The following is a 21,072-nucleotide window of genomic DNA, read 5'->3' as shown; positions in this document are numbered from 1 at the left end:
ACCCCAGGGTTAAACTAGCAGTATTATAATTTCTCCACTACCTTTGGTTTTAGTACACATTCTCTAACTCTCCAAATGAGGCCTGAGATATCATATGTAAATTTTGACCGTGGATTCATCTTCCTATTCATTCTCTTAAGTCTGCAGTGTACGGCAGTACTGGAAAGGATCTAAAATGGCAAAGTGTGAGCTCCAGCTCTGATTATGCTGCATTTGGTCAATATCTTATTTAATATCCTGTGAAGAGCCCGATGAATCTTACAGAATCAAATAACTGAAGATGTGTTTTCTGCCTCATAACTGAGGTTGCAGAGATTAGAGAATGTGTTTACAGATTGGTGGAAGCCCTGTAAAATCCCTTGCTACATGTGTAGTATAATCAAGACTTTGTACCTGCTAACTTTGTGGTTAATGGCGGGGTGTATACACATAGCATCTGAAACACGTATAGCGTCTGGAACACAGTACTACAAAGTTTTTTGGTCATAAGAGGTTAACAAACTGCAGTTTAAATTTGGAGTAATTTACACTCACATTGCATTCTCTCAATAACAAATAAACATTTACTGAAGTGAGAAGTGTGGGAGTTGAGTTTTTGGCACATAAACATGAACTGCAGCGAGAGCTTACTGGCATTTTGGAGAATCGAGTGTTTATGTTTTCCAAGATCTAAATTTATTACAGAAATCCTAGCTTTAAAAATGTAACACACAAATGGAATTTCATAATCAGAAATGGTATCAAAGGTTTTCAGAGCATGCTAGTAGTAATAATGCTGTGAAACATTAGTGGGAAATTTCTATTTAAATTCTCAGAAGTATAGTACCTCTTTCAGATAACACCAATATTATTTGTTTTCTACTTGAGAAAACAAACCAACTACCTCACACATAGCACTTGGTCTTTTGTTAAAAACTGGATTAATAATAAATGAGACCTTTTGTATAGCTGTGAATAAAATATTGTAGTGTACATTTGTGAGAGATATACAGACAATACAAGACTGGGTGAAGGAGTGAAGTACCTGTAAATGATACATGCCGTGTTCTGACAGGTGCTGCAGTTGTTGAGGTCTTGCCCAGTGTGATAGAAGTTACGCCTGTAATAGACAGTAGTTCATGGAATGTGTATTTACAGATACATCAACCGATCTCTGAATCTTTCACGATAAAAGTAATTCTGTTTGCCACTTCTATTATCCTTACTAAAAATTCTAGTGTGAACTTCTAAATTAGAAGGTTGCTTTAAAGAACTCAAACCCTGTGTTGATGGTGCTGTTAAGATTCTGGTTGTTGGTTCTTGCATGAGTACTTGTTATGAATACACTTAGACACGTGACTGCTGCTTATAAACACACTTTAAAGTATTGGAATATCAATGTTCTTGGTAAATCAATCTGATTTCTATCCTTATGCTTTCCATTCTTTCCCCTTTTCATGTTTCCTTATGTAAACAAGTCAGATTTTTACTGCTGATAGTATACAAATTTGGAGTGTTGAGAAAACAAGAAAAGTGACTTTCATACTTAACATCAACTAGAGTTGAATTATTTTTATGATGGAGAGATCTAGAAACAGTGTGAGGTCAGTGGCTTATTACATCTGAAGGAAGCACAACACTTATATTTAACGAGTTTTATTTGAATTAGGGGAGTTCAGTTGGTACCAAAATAATTTTCTGATTGCTTTTGCAATTAAAGTAGGGGTTCTCTATGTGTTCTTGTTCTACTTCCACAAGTGCTTGGAATGTTCAATTTTACTGCTAGATGATTCTAGCAACATGGATTGAAGCTTATCATTGAGTCTCAGTGTGAAACTGAAAGATATTTGGCAAAATTTTTGTTTTCGACCCTGTGGTAACTGAACAGAAATGGACTGTAGATATTGCTGAATAATCATACTGTGCTTCACTGCAAGTTACTCTTTGTAATGGCCAGATTTGCAAACATAATGGAAACTTGTCTCCTCTGTCATACATAAATACATGCAGGGGAAAAGGAGTATTTTTTTCCTTTAATTTCCTAAAACACCATAGTCAGGTGGTACTGGTATGAAATATACCATAGATAAGTGATTGCTTAAAGTTGATACAGACTTGGATTCCACCCCCCACCCCCCCCCCCCCCCCCCCCCCCATCTTGCTTCTAAACAAAATTTTTGGGTTTTGGTATTTTATAAATTTTTTTGCATTTTTGTTATCAGTATGTCTATGTGGATTTTGTCTGTTGTATCTAGGCTATTACAAAGTTGGTGCTAGAAAATGGCCTTTTCAGATAGAGAAAAATGACTAAGAGCAACCCTCAGAGAGGGTAGTTGGAGCTGAATTATATGGGAAAAACGTTACATGGAATAAAAATTTATGTGGGCACAGTGGAAACTAACAGTATTTTCATGCTAACAGCCAGATGGACATTACTGGTTAATGTTTCCAGATAAAAAAAGTAATCTCTACAGCAGAAAATTACATGTTAACTTGATTTATATTATTTTTATTTTTAAATGAGCGTAAATCATACTTGGAGTGTGAGTTGGAGAATTATTCATCAGAAATGCAAGAAGGTAATGTCAATTCTCAAAATACTTTGAGGAAGAAAGAATTCTTCAATAAAGATTTATTTTTCTTCAGAAGTTCTAAGAAAATTGGGGCATATAAAATTGTGGCTTCAGTTAGTTCTATCCTGACAGTTTTTGCACAGCCACACAAACCTTTTCTGTCCACATGGGAACAAGTGCAAAGACCTGGTGCTGAGTCATGTAAACAAGTTGGTGTCATGTTCTGTGCTATTTCTATGCAACTGAACCTACACAAAAATCTCAATGCAGCTGCCTTTTTGTGATGTTTGCAGAGTTTGTGGAAATGTGGAAGATGATCAGGTTTATTCCTTAATTACAGTCAGTAAATACTATTAATACACATGACCTGATTTTAAAATTAAGGATGCAGTTTTATGCACAAACCAGTTCACGTAAATGATTATTCTAGATGCCTAAGCTACCTGTGCTAAGTATAAAAGTAAATATATCATAACATAGACTTCATGTTGGTTTATCTTTAAAAAATAAGAGTAAAATGGAACCTTTATTCTCTTGATACTTTGAAAGATTTGTGGGTTTTTTGAAGACAAAAATTGATTGATGGATATACTACATTATGAAAAACCAGAACTTTAAAATGTATCCTAGAAGCATTTACTGTAAGTAGGAGCTGCTGTTAATGGTTTGGAAAGCGTTATTAGGATATTTTAAAACCTGTTTTGAGCACAGAAATATTTAAAACTCTTTTAACCTTGTCCTACAGAGGTGTCCAATCTTTAGACATTAGTTGCATTTATAGTATTATTATTATTTATAATGCACAAACGAGTTGCATAAATAAGTTACATAAATAATGCTTGCAGCCTTGGCTAATAGTCACTATGAGAGCATACTAAAAATAAATCCAGGTCATGCATTCTTGTGATAGTATAGAAAGCAGTCATTCTAAAATCTGAGATTCCAAAGTGAGTTCTTGCTAACAGTCTTCACATGCTGTATGTTCATAGTTTTAAGCCTTTTTAAGCACTCACTTCCCATGAAATCTTCCTGACATATTGAAGCTCTTGATGTTTACCTGGCATTGTCCCTTTTCCTATTCTTAAGGCATGCCCTTTAAATGGCTGTGTTGTTTGTGGTATCATGAAATGTAACAAGCAGTGTGGTCCCCAAATTCTGCAGATGCTATGCTTTAGCTACTAATCCTTTTCCTTACTTATGATGGCAATAATAACTTATTGAAGAGATGCATGTTTTTGCTGATATAAACTGTTTCAGCAATAGGACTGCTTTGGCCCTAAACACATATCTGACCTTGCTAGTAGGAGACAGTTGGCTTGCCATAGGTTTCTGTTATACTACATCAGTACCTTAGACTTGGGTTTTGTTTTTCTACTGCATAGAAATTTTAGCTAGATGAAGACTGCAACTCTCAGGTGTCAGTGGCTTTGTACCTGACACCTTAAATGTAAATAAAAAAAGGGAGTTAATAAACCATGTCTCACACTGGTTTTAATAAAGGCAGTGTCAGCTAAAACCGAGCTATAGAGACGTGCTTCTCTTCTGCCGAGGCCCAAAAACCAGAAAAAGCGTATAAGATACCATTTTTGCAAACTCATCTTTAAATATCACAGGAAAGACTTTTTCGGTAGCAAAGGTTCAAAGAATGCTAACGTCTACTTTACACTTCTGATGAATTACTAATATTAAAATACACCGTACCCTTCACTGAGGGCTCTGGATTTTTCCAGGTCTTGGATTACATTCAAAAGGACTTTAATCTTCTCCTGGTTCGACTGCAAGGATTCCTCTACAGACTGCAGCCTGCCTTGTAGGGCACAGAGTTCTCCATGTGCCAAATGAATTTTATTTATTTCACTAATCTCTTTGTTGGTTTGTGGTTTTATTTCATTCCTTGGCAGATAAGACTTTATGTGAAATCCTTCTAAACAGCTGTTACACTGGGAAACATCTGACTGGGTAGAATTTTTCTCGGTTTCAGTATTACATGACAGAAAAGCTTTTGATGCATTACTGCTGGTCAAGGACATTGTTGTGTGATCATCATTTGTTAATGTCACACAGCTGGAATCTGTTCTGTGCTCTCCTGCCTGTTGATAGTCTCTGAGGAAACAAGGAGATGAACTGTGATTTGATGGAGGTGATAATGGAGTAGTTTCCTTACTGCTTGCATCTTTGCTGGCTACGAGCGACTCAGAATCACTTTTATCTGCTTCGCAAGAGTCAGAATGAGGATTACATTCACTGCAGTTAGTAGAATTGCTTAGGCAAGGGTATGCTTTTTCAGAATTAGATGACAGTGTGCTGTTGTCAATATTTTCATTGCTATTTATGACAGTAGAAGAATGCAGTGAATTACTTAAATTTGTGGTTGTGTCTGGTGCATCCATGGAAACATTGCTGTCTTGTGGAAAACTCACATGTATGTATTCAGGCACCTGTGTAGAAACAGTTGTCTTCTCTGATACTGAGAAATCATCTGAGTGGATAGGTCCGTTGCTTTGTGCTTTTGATGGTCTTTGACTTAACTGACCATCCACATCACTATTCCTAAATCCATCTTCCAAATGATTAGTTATTCTTAAGTAACAGAGGTCTGAAGACATGTCTTGTTCAGAAAGATTGCCATTTACTTGGATAGAATTTGCAGGCTCTGTTGGCATTTCTGTTAATGATTTGCTTACTGTCAACTTTTTCTTTTTAAAAACCGGGAAGTGTTTCCTGAGGCTTGGAGATGTTTGTATGGCAATATTCCGAAACCCCTTCTGAGCCCTTGGAAAAGATGGAGAGTGATGGAGCAAAAAGTTGTGATCCCAAAATATTTCTGTTTTTCCAGTTGTGAATGCTATATCTTGGGCAGGATTAGTATCCAGTTCTGACTTTGTGTTCACACCATCATCCTTGAATCGGACTTGCTGAGATTTGGTCCTGCGGTGGTGTGGCTGTCTCATAAAATCAGCAGAATCCAGACTATTCCTTTTCAATAGCACTGGACGCATTTTCATGTTTTGCTGGGCCATTGAATCACAATTTAAAGTCTGTAAGTAACGTGTTTCTTTGCGGCCCATTTCATTTGTCATTTGAACTGTATATTAAGATTGTTCCTAAGTTGCAAATGAATACCTTACTCCTGAAGGAGCTAAACTTTTCATTCTTCTTGTTGTTATTATGTATACTTTTAACTGACATGCTCTCTTTAGGGATGCTCTTTCAAATTTAATTGCTGATTAGACCAAACACTAAGATAAAGAAATTAAATATCAAATTTAAGGAAAGATTTCTTGTAGCTAGGGAATGCAGAAATCCTTGTGTTTGAAGCTAACGTGATCATCTTATTGCAACAGGCTGTTATGCTTACAGTTAACTAATTTAAAGGTAAGGTTGAGTCTATGGCTTTCCTGATGGTTATTTGACAGTCAGCTCTCCATTTGCGTTGCAGCTTTTTTTATGATGGACCAGTCACATGTGTGTTATTTGCATGTTGTCTAAACAACAAGCATAATAACTTTTAGGGGCATTTTCGTTTCTGTTGCATAGTTTTACTGCTGGAATATATACATTAATACCAAACTGAATTGCTTTCTTTAGAGTGAGTTTTTCTTCTTCAGCCATCTTTTTAATGTTGCAAATGAAACTAATCTTCCCAAACAGTTAAGCAAAATGTAACCGCTTCTGACCAGGCAAAAAGACCGCATCCAGCAGCTTTCAGTGAGAGAAGTTATTGATGTGTAGTTGTTACTTCAGTTTGTGCAATCATATCCGAAGGACTGTTTCATTTGGGGAAGTTCTGTAAATACATTGGCATCAGAAGAGTGGTCCAGACGGAATAACCAGCAAATGCAGAACAACAGGAAATGTTTCCTGAAAGTAAAAAGACAACAGTTGTAGATGAATAAACTGCCAAACACTAGTCTTCTGCTGTCGCCTAACAACTTTTCATCTCCATTGGTTTTGTAGTTTTGGCAGTGAAATACTTGTATAGAAACTGAAAACTGTTTTATAATTTTCAAGTGCCTAAACTTTTCTTCACATGTAATACACAACACCAAAACTGGGTAGAAAATATTGAGAGTAGTAGTTTTTTCCTTCAGTACTCGTGCAGGCCTGAATCTGGTCCCAAATATAGACCTTAAAACTTAAATCTTCAGATTTGAAAATGGGTATTAAATCTTGTGGGTGAAATAAAAAATTGAACGATACAAATGTCAGTTCTTAATTCAGAGGCAAGTTGAGGTTTGAACAAAACTCAGAATTTTTATTTTTTTAGAGTTGCTTATTTTAAAGCGTTCAGATTTGTGTCCAACTCCTGGTTAAGGAAAAATAAATTTATTTTTAAATGTGATTAATGCAAATAGAACCCTTTCTGGGAAGACAAAATCTGTTTCCCATGCATTATCAATTATTTGGAAATCAAGACTGAAATTGTCTGCACATACATGTAAAGTGTTCTACTCAGTTTGCATGCAGGAGACTGGCCTATAAAGCTGTTGTTTGTCACATTAGTCCAGAGCTCATCACGAAAAAACAATATTAAACATTTTGAGTGACCACTAAAACTTACATTTCTGAAAAACAGTTAGGATAATAATATAGCCATAATGATTATGTATTATGTCAGGAAGACTGGAGAAAAGTAAGAGAGCGTATTTTATTAGAGAGCCAGCTGTTATCAAAAGTTTACTTGCAAGTATTTTAGTCTTTTACAAGTGTAATAAAACTACTACTCTTTTTTATACCCCAAAAAATAAAACTGTGACCCATTTGTCACAGCTGGCACTTCAATTATGAGAATGTTTGCCTCAGAGACATTTTATTCACAGGTTAAGACGCAATGAGCATTGACCACTTTCAAGTTGTCTTTATTCTATAGAAACAGTAGTATTAGTGAAATTTGAAGTGCTAATGAATTGTCCCTCCAAATGCAGATTATGGATGCATCCTCTGCATGGAATACCAGGATGGATCATTTGTAAATTTGTGCTCCGGTGTACATATGGATGATTCCTTTAAACTAGGCAGCCACACCCAGGCAGTTTAATGGTGCCTTTTACTTGGTTGGGCAGTGTGTTGTTTCCTCTTTGCTGGAGTAAGAACCCATATGCTGTGATGTGTTGACCGGTGGCACAACAGGGTATGGGATGGAGATGTCACAGTGCGTTGCTAATGAACATGGGATGTAGTGGAGCTGCAGTAAGAGAATATAAAGGCAGTAAAAGTGAAAACTTAAGTCTTCAGCTTCACCCCTGTGAGTGAGCAGTTTCACATATGACTAGCAATCACATAGGCCAAGACTGATCTTGTTGCTTCATTATTTTTATGTCAAAATGTAAGTTACTTTGATATAATTTTTTTGGCAACCTTTCTGTTACAAATTTAGGTTCTGTTATGGCTTCCTGAGATAGGACATATAGGTGAGTGTATGCTGTATATAGTTTGTTCAAATTATGTACATTTAACTTCTAAATATTATGTTCAGGACTTCTCACTCCATGTTTCTACAGTCTTAAGGATGGTTTTGCTGTTTCTTACCTAAATAACCTGTGTAACAGACTTCCTCACAAATGTGAATTCTCCTACTCAAATCATTCCAGACTAGTTTGAGCCCAAATTCGGTATATGCAATGAATAGTGCTGGACTAGTAGTAGATTTTAAGCACTGGATTTCAAAACTCAATCATGAGATGTATCTGTATGTAAAATATTTTTTCTGTGTTTTTAATAAGTTATGCCAAATCTGAAACCAGCTGCTAAAATAGAGTAAGGATAAGAGGAGAAATTTATGAAAAAAATGGGAAATATTCTGTGGCATTTTTAATAATCCAGCATAGTTTGCTTTTAGGATTACAGTGATTTTTAAGACTGGGGCTAAATTCCCAGCATAGTGTTTACTATTAATTTACTATTAATCCTGTTCCCTGGTAATTCACTGGTGGTTTGGTTAGCCTTACTACTTCCACTATCTTAGTGTACCTTTTATTTAAGCATTGCACAAACTTTACCATATTTAATTTACAAGATTTGATGAGAAGGATGCAGTAGGAAAGATCTTGTTACAGAACATAGCAAACTTCTGTAGCTTCATGTAACATTTAGGAAATGTAATATAATTTAAGCAAAGTAATAATACGATATTATTATCAAGTTTTAGAAGAAAATGAGTGTTGGATGATTTCAGTGCAGAGCGAAATGTTGCGTAAGATATCGAGGAAACAAATCTGTACATTAATACCAAATTTTACTTTCATGATATACTAGCATTAAGTCATTTAAATCACTGTTCTGCTTCTTCACTGGAGACAAAGTATACACAATAAACTAGTCAAACAATTTCTCCAGATAAAGTTCCGATGCCAAGCTCTGAATTCTCATATCATCCACTAATTACTGGAGGCTTTTTACAGTTTTGTTTGAGAATTTATCCAAATATTGCAGTAGCATTCTCCACTTCCCATCACAGCTGCTCTGCTCCAGGCAGATGGACTACTTTAAAAGTTATACTTGCCCAATTAAATTTGGAAAGAAGCTTTAGAAATCTACTCCTTTGTGTTTTAAATATGAATTAAAAGCCCTTAAGGGTTTTAAAAGGGCTCTCTACTTTGACTGTAGAGGCATGTAAGCTAGGTTCTTGCATTCTTAATTTGCAAATTGCTATTTTAATTCTGTGTGATTTTTAACTATCTTGGCATCCACTAGTTTGGGGTTCATATGAATTGCAATGAAAGTTTTGATGCTGTTGTTTATATCGAATCAAGCTGAAATAAAAAACATATAGGTAGGAATGCTCAAATATTTGGATTGAAAACCCAAACTAGTGAATTTCAGTGTTACAGGTGTCTGTGTGTACGTTAACAAATCAGTGTAACATTGTCAGTTACTAAGTTTAAATAACATTTTCCCTTGTCCAGGGTAAAATTCCTCATTCGTTTCTGGCACAGCAGTTTGCAGGTCTTGTTTAGCTTGTTATTTCACATTGACTGAAGTATGAAAAATTCTAAGGATCTGTTTTATAGAAATGCTTTCAATGTATTAATTCAACTTATGTCGCTCATAACAAAAAGCATATGTTAGTTTTAAATTTATGTCTTGTAATAATAGTAACAGTTTTGGTAGGAGAAATTTGCTGGGAATTAATGTCTGCCAGGGTTCCATGACCTCACATCCAACTATCCAGCCTCTTCCTCCTCATCCCTTCCCCGGGTAGCTGCTCGTCAGTCCCCAGGAAATGCCTTGTGCCTTGGTTGTTTGGCTTAATTAGCACGGTGGATTTGTTCCAATCTCTTTATTCACTGTTGAAACAAGTGGCCTACTAGGTTAACGTTATTTTTAAATGGTGCATATTTCATGCTCCTCTTTTCAGTGGTTTGAGTATGTGAATGACTGATAGATATCATTGCATGTTTTTTTCTTTTATGCTTGGCTTATACTGGTAAAACCAATCTTGATTTTTAAACTCTCTACAGGATTTGCACACGTATTTCTTGATGGTGATAGTTACTTTCCAGTGTAAATTTATTCTGACTCCAGTGTAATTGTATTCCAGGGTGTAATAAGTGAATTGCCTGCAAAAAAGGTGCAAAGCCTACCACCTCAAACAGCAATGGAACTGGTTTTCCAACCTCCAGATGGTGTATCTGAGTTCTTAGAAATGCATGCACAGTGTAGTTAGCCAACCAAGCAGAGGAAATTTGACCACAAGAGATATTTTTTAATCATTATTCTTCCATATTTCCTTCCTCTGCCTTCCTGATTTCTTGAAGAGAGTCAAACAGATTTTTTGGTTCATATTTTGGTTTAATGACTGAAGCTGTTGTTGGTAGAGGAGAGCATCTGGTGAGGGTAAGTGGAGATTATGAGAAAAGGCATGAAGTGAAAAAACATGTAGCAAAGGGCAGTGGGGTTTCTGGAAGAGTGCAGATGTGCAAGTGTGGTGGTTCTGGTGGTTTTCTGCAGTTTGTGGAGAAAGTTAAATATTTGACATGGTTTTCAAATTCATTTAGTTGGAGTTTGACACGTTAATTCTCCATTTTACTAGTTTGGCAAAAAAAAGTAGTTTTTTTCCTTGTAGTGAAAGTGTGACACATTTGTAGTAATTTGCTTTTCTTTTATGCATGTGTTAAAGCCAGTATTCCTTGAAAAACAACTTTGGACAAACCCTCTTCAATAAATAAATAAAGTCAGTAGGCTAAAAGCATTTTGGAGGGCTTTCAACAGGAAGATGATTAATGTAATTTACCTTGTGCTTTTGAGCATCAGCACTTTAAACTTTCTGATGTACTCTAAATTTTTTCTACTTCCAGATGATCTATCTACCAAAGATTAAACAGCGAATGAATTCAAGCATTATAGGTACAATGATAGCTGACAGAGCTGTAATAACTGTAAGATAATATATTAGACTGAGTAGTTTTGTGTCATGTCTGATTTGTTTTTTATCCTGTATAATACAGATTTTCTATGATAGGCTGCTAGCTGGACATTTTCATTTTAAAGAGTCATCTTGATTTATTTAATTATGGTTTGTGTTTGATGATAAGCTGTTTCCTAGGTGGGAGAATGATGATCCTCAGTTTAGAAGAAATTTGTGTGTGTCAGTTTCCTTTGATGTTGCAAGTCTCTCCAGATATTCCTAAACTATTGGCGGGACAAGGGGCTGTGTGTGTTGTGGCCATTCTGAACTGCATGCTTGTTGGAGGGCTGGATGACAGACTAAACACTGCAGAGGATGTGTTCCATATGCAGGTTCACCCCTGACTTTCAAAAAGAAAAATCAGTGTCTGAAATGAAACTTTTTTGATTAACAAGTATATATTTGTGCTTTAAGCGTGTCGGTTTGGATGTCAGTTGTCTTCATGTTCATTTTCTATCTCTCTCAGGAACTTTGACAATAGATGTTGGCAAAGCTGTTAATTTAGCTGTATCTCTACTTTTTATCAAACTTGTGTTGGCTTTTTTCCTCAAAATAATGAGAGATGTTGAGGATAAGTTTAGATATGCTCTGAAATCCCTGCAGACTAAAGTGAAACATACATCACCAGATACCGTGAAGAGCTAGAGATGGATTTAAAACCATTGGAATTGGATGATGCTAGAAATTTTCTCTCTTCCCCTTTTCCTGCCCTTTTGTCACAATAATGCAACCTTAGCTGAACTGCATTGGGTTCCCCAAGCCTAAATGTAAACAACAGTTTGAAGTTGACCGTCTTTGTTCTCCCTTCATCTGCAGAACTGAGTCAAGTTTAGATCTTTTCAGCTCAGCACAAGTTTTAAAACATGTGCATTGGCAAAAATACGTTGAGACAGATTGCTACATAGGTTTCTTTTGAAATGTAAGACTTGGAGCTGGCATGGAAAAACTCTGTCCAATATGGAAGCAATCTTTAAAATCTAAAAGTATGAAGTAATTTAATAATTTTGTGGTTCTGTAACTGTCAAAATTCTTAATACTGTCCAAATTTTCCTTTGTTCAATATTCTCTCTAAAGCAACAATCACAGTCAGTCATTCTAGGATGGGTTATAATGAACATACTTCATTTTTATAACCTAAGAAACCTCAGTGGATTTTACAGTCCTATCTTCTGTAAACTTCTACGTTGAGTAAGGCCAGAAAGGAATTCATCACAGTCTGATGGACTGCAGAATGGTTTTTAATAATTTCACCTTTAATAGAAGGTGACCTTCATGGTTATAGCAGGCTCTTGTATAGTAGCATCAGGTTTTGGGGGGATTTTGAGAGTCTGGAGTAGAGTGATAATAGACCAATAGAATACCATTGTATAGCAACTTGTAGCATTCTCTTGATGTAAGTAGCTTTAAAGATAAAATAAATAAGTCTCATGCTTCATTGAAAAGTTCCTACCTTTTTGCACCATAAAAGCATTCCAATGTTCTCATTCTAAAATGTCTATTGAGTATTTTTTAAACATTATTCATTTTCACTATTGAATTAATCACTGATAGATTTATTTTTTTTAAAATGCAGTTTGTAACCTTATCAGTGCGTACTGCTAGGTTAATGTTTTGGGGAAAAATATAAGTTGTAATTGAAGTTTTCATCTGATGAGGAAAAAAAGATCAAATTTATTCTGAATAGGTTTTTACTCTGCATATTTTCCTGCCTTGTCTCAGGTTGCAGGGTGTTTTCTAATGTTATTGTAGACTTATTTTGGGTTGGGGCTGGATATATGGATATTTGTCGGGTTAAGTCAGAATAACATCTTAGCTATTCTTGCTATCTGAACCATCCTATATCCGGCTACATGTTTTTACAGCATCTGTAGTATGCTTGTGCTCCATTCATCTCATCAGTGTCCAGACAACTCCCTAGGCTTCCCCCGTCTGAACTAGCAATGGAACATTTCTAGACTATGGAGTTGGTACATTGCTGCTGTTAGTTTTGCCACAGATCTATCAGTTAGGAGTTGGTGCCATGTCTGCATTTGAAAAAGGTGGTATTTAATTCTGATGTTCAGTCTACAGCTGTAGCTGTAATACGGACACTGTAATTATGTGCAATCTTTCATCTGGTACTTCCATCAATTAGTTTCACAGTATTATAGTTTTCAGATGGGAGCTAACTAAAATGATTAATATTTGTGGCAGTCCTTTAAGAGTCCAAGTCGGTCATAAAAGTACCCCCATGAAGTGCTGAACTGCACATTAGAAATGAAGCTGTGAACTATGATCACGATTATAGGTAACGACTGGATATCTTGGGCCCAGACCACTGAATATCTCTTCAGATATGTTATTAGCCACTGGGGTACATAGCATGCTGTTCAGGTCAGCATAACAATTCTGTTGGAAGGTTTTACTCCAGAATTTGTTGGGATGGTACTATTAGTTTCTGTCATATCTGAGAACATTTTTACTGGTTGTCAAAAGGGTTTGTGACAAAGTACAGACAAAAACATATCCCACTTTGCAGTTACCTGATGTACAAGTTATATTCTCCAGGACATAGACATAATTAGCAGTTGAATTATTTTAATAGTCATTAATAGTAACAAACTGAACTTTGGCACCCAAATTTTTATTAGGGTCTGCAAAGGACACTCTTGAAAATTCCATAATGTCTCATTGCTTTTCTCTTTCAAGATTTCTTTTACTATTTTATTCATTTTGATGTTACTGAAGTTTCTGTGACATGCTTTGGCCTGTTTCTTGGATTTAACTATTACAATTGACTTGTATAGTACTTGCCCCACTAATAATATTGTTGCTGTAAGAACAGATTGTGAAAGTTCTCAAATTCTTAGTTTGTTTTATTTCACTATTTGCATCTGTCCTGCCAAGTATCCTCTACGCTACTGGCCCACATTTGGCACGACCTTAGTCCTCTGTTTCCATGTGTGTACCCTGGTTTTATGCCTAACACCTGGGCAAAGAGGTAGCTGTGGTGAGCTCCCACTGGATGGTTGAGGGTCCAGTCAAGCACTACAGATGCAGCCACAGATTTCTGCTGATTTAACTTTATTTATCCCTGGTCAGGACAGATGGTCTGGTGAAAAAAACCCTCCGTTATCAGGAGTGAAAAAACCTCTGTTGTCAGGAGATATATTTCTAACATAAGTAGAAACTGGGTGAGTTTCTTGGAGCTTTTAAAAAAAACAAGGAAGTGTGAAAAGGAATAAAAGAAAAAGAGAACTTTTTTTGCTTCCTTTTGTATTTCTCTACATGGAAGCTTCACTTTTAAAAAATCCTGCATAAAAAGCCTGTACATCTGCCTTTACAGGAAAAATAGCGTATGCTCCCAAAAGCTGCAAAATCCAGCCAAGTACAGCTTTATTTTACCTGATGTGGCCTCTTTAATTATATTGTGAAGTTTTCTGTTCCTGTAGTGATTTTACTCACAATACCTCAGCTAATTTAATCTTTAAAAAGTTGGTATGTTTATCCAGTTAGAGCTTCAGGCTTAATTTCAAAATGGCAAAGTTCTGAAATGGCAAGGTTTTAATGATCAGGAGACTTACACAGTATCTTTCTGACAGCTTAGACACTCTAAACTATATCACTTTTTCCTTGCCTTTTGAATATATAATATAAGCAGTATCTACTGAACAGTCACCAGCTCTATGCACTAATGTTAACAGGAAACACCATAGTCTCATTATTTTTCAATCACGACTTCAACTTGCAAATATCCAAAACTTGTTGAGGATGTCAGACTCAAATGAGACTCATGTTCTTCCTTTTATGAATCTAACAGAGGTGATCACAGGTACTTGTTGCTAGGAAAAAACATAGAGCAAGGGCAGTCTGTCACGCAGTGAGTGGCTTGGTATGCAAATCTTGATGATTTCACAAAATTTTCTTCCAGAACTTCATTGGTACTGAAACAAAAAGGTTTTCTCTTTTGAAAAAAGCCTTTAAGACTAGAATGAAGAAGTTTTAGCAAATGCAATTTAGACTGTTTCTTGCAGAAGTAAATGGATGGAAATGCACTGAAAGTTACAGATGAACTGCAAGGAGGCTTCTGAAGGGAATACTTTCAGGTGAAAATGGATGAAAGATGCAGAGCCTATAAAGTCAAAACAATCCCCCTGAAGTGCAAATTTGCGGCTTATTGTGATACACAGGAAAAAGCTGGCAGAGTAAAGGAAAGATGAAGCTGCTGAGAGAGATTTTTACATGTCCTCTGTGTCTGGTGACTGGTCATTGATCACAACAAGTCATTGCTTTGGGTTCCACAGGATAAAGCAAAAAGCTATTTATGAAGGTAAATGTATTTATTATTACATTAAATACATTAGAATTTGTGTAGCAGAGTTTCTCCAGTGCACAGGTTGTCTTGTGTAGTATTCTTCTATTACTTATTCCCATTGGCCAGCATGCAGAATATCCTGTTCAGATTGTCTGCACTGCCACAGGAGAGTTCTGTGTATGTTCCTGCATGTGCTTAAATGTTCCCTGCTGCAGTGGTTTTGGCAATGCTGAATGAACCTTGCTTGAGCACTGAACAAATGAGGACCTAAGAAGGCAAGAACTTTTTTTACAAATCCTGCTAGCAGGTTTTGTGAACCACTTCAAGGTTGGGATCGAGGTGAATGGAGAGGGGAGTCTAACACAGATTAGGATGTAAACTTCTGACTTCAGAAAGAGCACATTTCAGTGATGGAAGAGATTATAGGATTTTATCTCTGATTAATGTTACAGCAAGATTTGAAAATTACTTTCTAGTTGGTGGGACTGGGTAGAGAAGATGCTGTGATATTTACTGCAGCAGAAAAATGGACCTAGCTAAGCAAGTTTTAGGAATGAAAACTGAGTGTGGTTTGGCTAGACTTTGAGATGATCCAATGCCATTCCGCATGAAGTGCTGAAGAGGCACCGAAAGATAAAATCATTATAATCTTATTTCTGAATATAATTGTCAAAACTATGGTATTTGAAGTTCCTTTACTCTAATAAAAATATAAGTTCAACCATCTCCTCTGAAGAGATGATATGTTCCATTGGCTGTTTCAGAACAAAATGCTTCATGGATTAAAAGATGTTTCTGCCTTAGTATTTCTTTTGGAGCATGTATTGGAAATTGTTAATACAAGGTTTACTGTCAGGAGATGAGATACAACACATACTTTTCTCATATTCGTATTCACATGAACTCATATTCAGTCACATATATGTAGTACACAAGTAGGATTTTTTTTTTCAGTGTTAGTCTGCAAAGACTAGTGTACTCAAAACTGAGAAATTTCTCTTGAAGAAATACTTGAGTGCCCACAGGGAGATGGAAGTTATCCAATGTGACAGGTTGATGAGCTGGCAAGTGTCCAAATAGCTGGTTCATGACATAAAATTTCAGTGCTTTTTCTCGTATAAATCTGATATTCCACTATTTTTTTGGTAGTTGAAAAATTACCGGGAAGTACTTGATGTTTGTGTAAAAGTACGCATACATATTACATCTTAGATTACTGTAAATTTATATCCAGGCTTTATAAAATGTTAACATATCTATAAATGTAGATATAGTTATATAGGTAGCCTGTGCATAGGCAGATATGCACATCTGTGTGAGCGTGAGAGCATACGCAGGCCTAAGCAGGTCGATTACAGGTGTATTAGTGCGTGAAACTTACTTTTTGAACTTTCTCTTTGTCTAGTTATAACAACTATACCTCTTACAACAGACAAACTAAATATTTTTCCCAAGTAACAAACTTAGAAGCTACGTTTTACATGGCTCTTGTGGTGATAGTTTGCCACTCCCCACCACCTTTCTTCTGTGTGTCTCTGTTGAGAAGACTGCTATAGGAAATGTATGCCCTGTATTTAATGTGTGGGGTTTGGCACCTTTACTCTGCTATCCCCTACCTTACTTGACACTTTAGAGCTCTGGCTTTTCTTCTGATGTCAGCTGCTCATATATTAACAAAAGATTATTCTCCATATTGGCGGGGGGGGGGGGGGGGGGGGGAAGTTGCTTTATTTTACTTTTTTGTTGTTGTTCCTGCCAGGCCCTTATCCTCCTTGAAATGTCAATCCTATTTCCTAGTGTATGTTGTTTTTTTCCAGTGGAGTATCAACAATAACTAAAAGTAGCAATATCTGGTGATGTCATGTGTTTGTTATTTGATCTTTGGGCTTGTTTACTCGAAACCTTAGCACAGGTGAAGAAAAAGATCAAAAAGTGTGTTTTTACTCCCTTGGACTTCCAGAAGGTTAACCTTCCTTCATAATATACGTACTGAATTTCTTCTTCCTTTACAGTGTTTATCATTCCTGTTTATTTCTGAACACAGATAGCCTGCATCTTTTCTAGACAGAAGATGAAGAGGCCAAAACTATCTGAAGTGTCTCATGATGATTTTGTAACATAATCCCTTCCCATCATCCCACAGGATCTTGTTTGCTATTGTCAGAACAACAAAAATTGATGGACTTTTTAGTTATGGCACAGAAGTAATTTCGTTATGGAATTCACTTTTCAGTGCTTGGCTCGCACTGTTGTTTTCAGGAATTCTTTCAATATGGTCATCTCATGTTATGCACAGATCTGTAGTACTCTTTTGCATTCACATGTGGCTGTAACATGCAATGATAACTGTCACCTTTTAAAATGCATCACAGTGTAGTTAAGTAAGTATCCAACAGAAGCCACCACCTGCATAGAGAGGGATAAACCATAAGGGCCAGACTGCGGTTGTGAAATATTTCCATTTGTTTTAACTTTTGCAATGTATTAATCAAATTTGAATTCCATTCCATGGCATACAGAGAAAAGATGTCTTTAGTTTCAATCATACTGATTCAGACAAATAGAAACCATTTGTTTTCTTACTGGAATTATTTTATCTTCCTAGAAGTAAAGCTCCTTTTAGGAAAAAGAAACCGTAATCTCTGCCTAGACTTTCATACACTGAACTTGATTCTTCGGTCTTCATTTGTGAGCTGCAGAACTCTGATTTGAACATATATGCTCCTCTCAAACTGAAATTCAAACACTAGTAAAATGATACTATATGCTTTAAGTTTCAGTCATTAATGAAAAGCTATAGGAAGGTGTGCCCTTGTAATAGTAATAGTCAATAATAATAAAGTGTAAAGTAACTTAACACTTCAATGCAGTTTCATTATCAAGAGTGGTTCATGTAGTGTATGTGACTGTAGAGTGATGAGATGGGGATGTGTGCCCTTGAGAAAGATATCCATGCAGTGTGTAGGAAGACTTCGGATATATAACAGGAAAAGTTTTGCCATCTTCTCTAACAATGTTCTCAAGTTCAACAAAACACTACTTTTTTCATTGCTGTGCTTTCTGGATTTTGAAAACATCATAATAGAATTCTTATATTTTCCTACAGTAACTAAAAATATGGGGAATGCCTAGTAACATGACATCATCTCCTCCAAGCTGTATAATTTTTCATTGTGCATATTTATGAATAATTGTTGGTCAGTATAACATATTGCTAGATTATTGAAGACAATTTTGCTTTTTCTGAGTAGGCTGTTTAGTGCAGCAGTGTGCTCTAGGGGGAGTATAGGAGTCTTTGATAAAGTCTTGATTCTAGACACTGTGTTTCCTTCTAAATTATGTAAAATTATGTGGGCTATTGCATTAACAGTGCAGTTTAAGCCTGGCTGAGAGGTAGAGCATAATTTCTTCCTGCAGAGCTTCCAGCTGACCTGAAAGTGTGGTTTATAGGTCAGAATTGGCTCTCAGTGAACCTGTTGAGGATATGACTAGAACAACTGTGACTTGTCTTCTTGTTTCCAGGGAGAAGGCCCAGAGGATACTAGGGGCAAAGGGATGAGTCCAGCATTAGGCCTGTATGGACTATTGGGGGAAAATAAATGTTGTCTTTGTTCCCTGACTGTGCTATTAGTCTTCCTTGTTAAAATGTGTGAACTGTAACTAGAGGGAACATTGTTATTCAAAAGAATATTATGTCTTTTGTGTATAGGCTTATGTAGTTTAATTTTCCGGGCAGATTTGTTCTGAATTCCTCAAGAAGTTACTGTATTAGGTGTTTTTAAAAGTATAACTATATTTACTAAGCATGTCTTAGTATTTGATGGAGTTTTTCTTCTGTTCCTGCCCCCTTGGAGGGTATGTGATATATTCTCCATATTAGAGTTGTTGGGTGAATATGAAAGGAAGACTATTGGGCTAATACTGCTTTTGAACTTCCCTTTTGAACTACAGATACGTGGGATGTATCTAAGAGATGTGGATTCCAGGAAAAAAGACTATTTCTATCTTAAACCATTTAAAACCAGAATAAAGCAGTTGCTGAAGACTGACTTCTACACTCGAGTTGTTTTCATCATTATTTATTTACTCTCAGAAAACAACTTTAGAGCGTACTTGCTGTAGCCCCTTTGCTTTTCAGTTGATTTTTGTACTCTGTTTTTTCAACTAATTTATCATTTCACAGCACGAAGAATGACATGGCAAACCTGACTCCAAAAATATTCAGCAGTCTGTTGTGCTGCGGCTGTATGTAATGCATTGTAAGCATCACGTTTTCAGTTGTGATTCTTCAGGATCTCCATAACTTAATTTTTTTTTTTTTCCACTTCATTACGTGGGAGTATTCAGTACATGTAAGGATTCTTATGTTACTCTCACTTATATTACAAACCTTCTGGATATATTGGGAGACAGTGACAGAGAAACCATTCCAGGTTCTCGCTGAAATACATTCTCCCATGACTTCTGGGTTTCCTGCAGAAATATTGAAACCTGTGTGGAAAGATTGTGCCAAATCTCATCATGGTAACAGGGCTGGAATTAATAATCTGCATCTTGAGGTTTTCTTACCTGTATTCTTTCAGGCCAGTGGGTGACATCAGAAATGCAAGTGGCGGTATATTTTGTCCTCATGAGATGTATTTTGTGTGCTTAGCTGTATATACCTTGCTGTATGTTTTTCCAACTGCTGGTTTTGAAAAACATTTTCAGTGTGAGGGAATTGAATTATGGCAGTTTAGAGACTGGGTTACAAGAAATTGGCTGACAGTAACCGCTGGAGAGACTGAAATTATGCTTATTGGCTTTGGCAGGATATACGCAGAGAATGACATTTCCCATAAGCTCCCTACTTCTGGTGCGAAAAGCTGCAGGTGGACAAGGAATGTAGGTTGAGATATAATGAGCTGGGGGCTCCTCTGAGAAAATCTGGTATCAATTGTGATCACGGCTACTTTTCAGTATCAGAGGAATCTTTTCTCAGGTTCTGCAGTGTAGTCTGCCAAGACAGTCTAGTGTATTGTCATGTCTTTTCTTTGAATGTTTGCAAAATGAAGCAGTGATATAATTGTCAATAAGCTTGGTAGTTTGGGTTCTTGTATGAATTCTGTTGTATTCTGTCCTCAACCTGCCATGAGCCAGAATTATCCGTTCTTGAGGGGAACTGGTGAGAAGAGTAGAGCAAGAGAGAAACCTGTTTATTATGAGTTCCTGCTATAAGTCATTTTACTCCAAAATACACCAACCTGATGATGTTGGAGAGTTCAATGACATGTATTTTGGGGGATTACAATTAAATACATGACAATTACATGATAGAAAAGTCTTTGGGCATGCTTGTTCTCTTCCTTTGGTTTTGCATTTGCAAATTTTAGGCCTATTTCATGTTGTCCATAGTGTAAGCATTAGGGAAACACGAAGTTCAGATTTATAAGACTTACAGGAATTTGTTAAAAACACACTTAGTATCCTGACTGGCTATTTAACAACCCAACAGCTTGGAGTTGCTTATAAATAATGGGAAATGACAACACAGGTATATTTTGCTTTGCTTGCATCTGATCTGTCGTGCAATACTTCTCTTTCAATCTGTGAGAACGGATGCAGGTTTAGTTTCTTTCATGAGAGTTCTGAAGGCAATTTTTTTTCAGTCATGTGTTCAGTCTGTTACACCAATTTAGCCATAATTCTCTGACTTTATTTCGTCATTTTATAGACCACTTCTGTCCTGTATATGTTAATGCTTTGCAATTCAATGTTGCTTGTGAGGTGCACAGATTATTATGCAGGGCAGGCGCCTTGAAAATTGAATTGTAGCATCA

The 21,072-nt window shown here is 36.3% G+C and overlaps 2 protein-coding genes across 5 annotated transcripts in view; one reads left to right on the top strand and one right to left on the bottom strand.

Moving 5' to 3' along the window:
• The window catches only part of DOCK2 (dedicator of cytokinesis 2), a 203,938-nt gene that overhangs the window by 83,797 nt on the left and 99,069 nt on the right, over positions 1–21,072 (top strand). The gene's annotated exons all lie outside the window — the stretch shown is intronic.
• Positions 1–21,072, bottom strand: part of INSYN2B (inhibitory synaptic factor family member 2B) — a 44,350-nt gene that overhangs the window by 9,445 nt on the left and 13,833 nt on the right. For all 3 annotated transcript variants that reach the window (XM_074883296.1, XM_074883295.1, XM_074883297.1), the window contains 2 exons: positions 4,254–6,413; positions 1,025–1,099 (listed from right to left, as the gene is read on the bottom strand). In XM_074883296.1, the coding sequence (XP_074739397.1) occupies positions 1,025–1,099; positions 4,254–5,632 (1,454 nt within the window). In that variant the 5' untranslated portion in view covers positions 5,633–6,413. The remainder of the gene's footprint in view (positions 1–1,024; positions 1,100–4,253; positions 6,414–21,072) is intronic.

The sequence above is a fragment of the Strix uralensis genome, chromosome 14 (genome assembly GCF_047716275.1).
Source record: "Strix uralensis isolate ZFMK-TIS-50842 chromosome 14, bStrUra1, whole genome shotgun sequence".
Classification (NCBI taxonomy): Eukaryota; Metazoa; Chordata; class Aves; order Strigiformes; family Strigidae; genus Strix; species Strix uralensis.
This window is presented reverse-complemented; position numbering and strand designations above follow the sequence as displayed.